The sequence below is a fragment of the Lipotes vexillifer genome, unplaced genomic scaffold, assembly GCF_000442215.2.
Source record: "Lipotes vexillifer unplaced genomic scaffold, Lipotes_vexillifer_v1.1 scaffold969, whole genome shotgun sequence".
Lineage (NCBI taxonomy): Eukaryota > Metazoa > Chordata > Mammalia > Artiodactyla > Lipotidae > Lipotes > Lipotes vexillifer.
In genome coordinates, this window is record NW_006774070.1 from 1037529 (window position 1) to 1040949 (window position 3421).

The 3421-nt window shown below is 57.7% G+C and overlaps 1 protein-coding gene across 1 annotated transcript in view; it reads right to left on the minus strand.

The window, feature by feature from the left end:
- Positions 1–981: 981 nt before the first annotated feature.
- The window catches only part of SDC3 (syndecan 3), a 6426-nt gene continuing 3986 nt past the window's right edge, over positions 982–3421 (minus strand). The window contains exons 5-6 of the mRNA XM_007448793.1: positions 2113–2404; positions 982–1148 (exon numbers count right to left, since the gene is read on the minus strand). Coding sequence (XP_007448855.1) covers positions 982–1148; positions 2113–2404 — 459 coding nt within the window. The remainder of the gene's footprint in view (positions 1149–2112; positions 2405–3421) is intronic.

The window sequence follows — 3421 nt, forward strand, 5'->3', positions numbered from 1 at the left end:
AAGCTGGAGGCAACGTGTGTGGTGTCAGGTGTATGGGTGGGTGGGGGGTGGGAGGAGTGTGGCAGAGAGGGAGGCAGGCTACACCGTCACCACCGGGTAACGATGATTAGTGACTTGCATTGTCATAAGCATTTGGGGGCACGTAAGAAATGAATAAACCTCTTTGGAAGAACGTGTGTGTCTGTGACATGTCTGGATTGGCTGGGTGGTCAAGACTGCATATGATTTTGTCACTGCGTGCTTTTGTCTGTGTGTGACGATACGTGTGACCATGTGGGAGATAGTGTCTGTGCAGAGTCCACTCGGAAGGAGGTCCAAGCAGCCCAGCCCCTCCTCACCAGTGGCTGCCAGAGCACTCTCGGGAAGCCGATTCCTCAGGGGCAGACCGGGAAGGAGGTGAAGCCTGTGGGTGCATGTGCATCGGGCAAGGGTGAGGGAAAACGACCCCACAACCCCAGAGAGGCTGGGACAATACAGGTTGGTGGTGAGGGGTACTGTCTCACCCAGGCAGGGAGGGGGCCTGGGAGAGAAGCAAGAGGTTGCAGTGTCTCAATAATTTCAAGGGCTGAGTTTGCCAAATGCTTGTCCTGGAAACCTGCCTGAGTGCCCCTCTGCCCCCAAAAGGAAACCTCAGTCAGCCCCATGGGGCCAGGTTGGGGCTTAAGCCCCACCCCTTCTTCCACCAGCCAATCAGGAGTTTCCTTCCTGCTGTCCACCTGACATGAGGTCCTAAAGCCCCAGGCTGGTGGGGGCGGACAAGTGAGCTCGTAAGGGCACAGTCTGGAGCAGATGGTAATGCCCCCTGTCCCTTGGGGAAGAGCTGTGTGAAGCTGGCAGTCTGGGCAGACCTTGGGAGGGTGGCAGAGATGAACTGGGGCCAGGCTGTCTCCCAGGCCCAGTCCCAGGGTGGGACTGGTGGCTCCGGGCCAGGGAGTGGGCGCAGGGGTGGCGCTGAGGCTACAGGGAGGCACTCTGGCTCCGCTAGGCGTAGAACTCCTCTTGCTTGTCGGGCTTCTGGTATGTGACGCTCGCCTGTTTGGGCTCCTCCAGCGTGTAGCTGCCCTCGTCCTTCTTCTTCATGCGGTAGATGAGCAGTGTGACCAGGAAGGCGGCAAAGAGGGCGCCCACCACCCCGCCCACAATCACAGCTGTGGAGGAAGAGGGCAGAGGTCAAGAGCCAGAGGCAGGGTGGGAGGAGCTCAGAGCCTGAGGAGAGGGCAGAGGGCCCTGGGGGATGGGGGCAAGAGCTGGGAGAGGGCTGGGAATCTCGAACCTGAGACCAGAGCTGGAGTGAAGTTTGGGGTCAATGCTAAAACACCAGCACTGGCTGCCATTTACAGCCCTCACTGCAGCCTGGCACTGTTCTAATCACCTGTTCTCATCACACGAATGCATGGAATCTTCACACAGTGCTATGAGGGAGGTGCTGTGCTACGGTCCTCAGCAAATGTAAGATGCCATCAATCAGAAGACGCTCCAGTATTTTATATACCCTCAGGATGGAAAAATCTCTGCCACCTAAACTAGGACACATCCCAACTGCAGAAGTGTTAACATATGAATAGATGTGCACTTAGAATTGATTAAGTGCAGAAGTGATTATCCCCATTCCACAGATGAAGAAAAGGGAGCCTGGAAAGGTGAAGCACCTGGCCGAGGCCACACTGCTCCTAAGTGGGGAGCAGGGTTTGGACCATGAATCCAGAGACTCTTCAGGAGACAAGGCCAAGGGCAGGTCCTCAGGGCTGGCATCAAGGGTGGGCGCAGATCAAACCAAGGATGGGACCAGGGATTAGGATCCAGAGGTTGCAGTCCAGAAGGGGTGAATCAGCATGGTCCAGGGAAGCAGGGGTCAAGGGCAGAGTCTGAGGAGGGGTCAGAGGGTGCTGAGGAAAGTGCTGGAGGTAGGATGGAGGTCAGACCCTGGGATAAGGAAGGTCAGAAGAGGAACCAGAGGGTATGTCCTGGGGTCCCCAAGTCCCCAGCTTTCCCTTCCTAGGAAACTAGGCTCCTAGGAAACCCGCACCCTACCCTCCCTCCTGGGTTCCTAGAGGGCAAACTGAAGCCCCACCAGCTGCCCCCTCTGGGCTCCTCCCAGGCCACAAGTCTCACCTACGAGCACTTCCTTCCGCTCCAGGATGCTCTTCTGGGGCAGCTGAGCTGCCGAGCTGCCCGAGTCGATGGCATTGTCCAGGAGGCCAGGGCCTGGGCGGGCACCCTTGGGCAGCGTCCCAGGTGGAGGTGATGGCTTGGCCGCGGCCCCACCCACAGCCACCACCTCATTGGCTGTGTCTGGCTGTGTGGTCTCTTCCTCCGGCAGCTCAAAGTCCCCACTGGGTCCCCCACTCACTGGCACCTCTGGCTCATCCCGGATCGTGGTCAGGAAGAACTCTGGAGTTGGGGTCTGTAGGGAGGGTAGCATGAGCCCAGGAGCCAGGCCCCAGCACCCCCTGCCACAGTGCAGCCATACACACATGCACACAAGCCCACTGCCGCCACGTCACTTCCCTGGTGGGGCTGACACTCAGTAAGCATGCACCACGTGCCAGGCCCTGTGCTAAGCACATCATGGGCATTTTATCCTCACAATATCCTCATCAAGGAGGTTTCATTACCCCTAATTTATAGAGCAGGAAATAGGGCCAGAGAGGTTAAATGACTTGCCCAAGGACACACAGCTAGTAAGTGGTAGAAGCAGAACTAAAATCCAGATCTATCCAACTCCAGAATCTGTGTTCCCAACCACTATGCTACACTGCCTCTATTCTCTCCCTGGACACATCCCGGTTCCCATCCCATCTCCATTACTTCCTTCTCCAGCTGCCTTTCTAACAATCCTTAGGGGGTTCCTATCAGGGACTGCTGCTTGGGGACAGCTGGGTGCAGCTCTTAAATACGTGGGCCTGATCCTGGATCCATGTGCCTAGGGCAGGTGTGAGTCCCTTAGCCTGAAGGTCAGTCTAAGAGCACCACAAATCTCAATGGCTCCCACCACACGGAGGCAGGACCAGAGTTGGGATCATGGCAGGGATGTAGCTGCTCCACAAGTGGGCATGGAGAGCGTGGGTCTGGCGTCCAGGCCGAGGAAAGGCCGTGAGCAGAGGCTGCACCAGCAACCTGGTCTCAGTGCCCCAGCACTGTCTCCCCTGCCTGCCTGGCCAAGCATCTGTGAGACACCAGGTTGTCCCAACTGCTCAGAGGAGCAAAGAGCAGGGCCTGCATCCTGCTGGGGCTGGCTGGGGAGTCGGAGGGCCTGATGATGACCCGGAGGCAGCTCCATAGCCTGAGGACCCTCTTCTGCAAGACGGAGGCAAAGGGCTTTAATACCCCAACCCATGTCCCTACACACCCTCCTTGCCCAGCACAGCCAGCAGGGACCAGGGTACTTCTGCCACTTCCTTGATCCCACCCATCCCGGCAT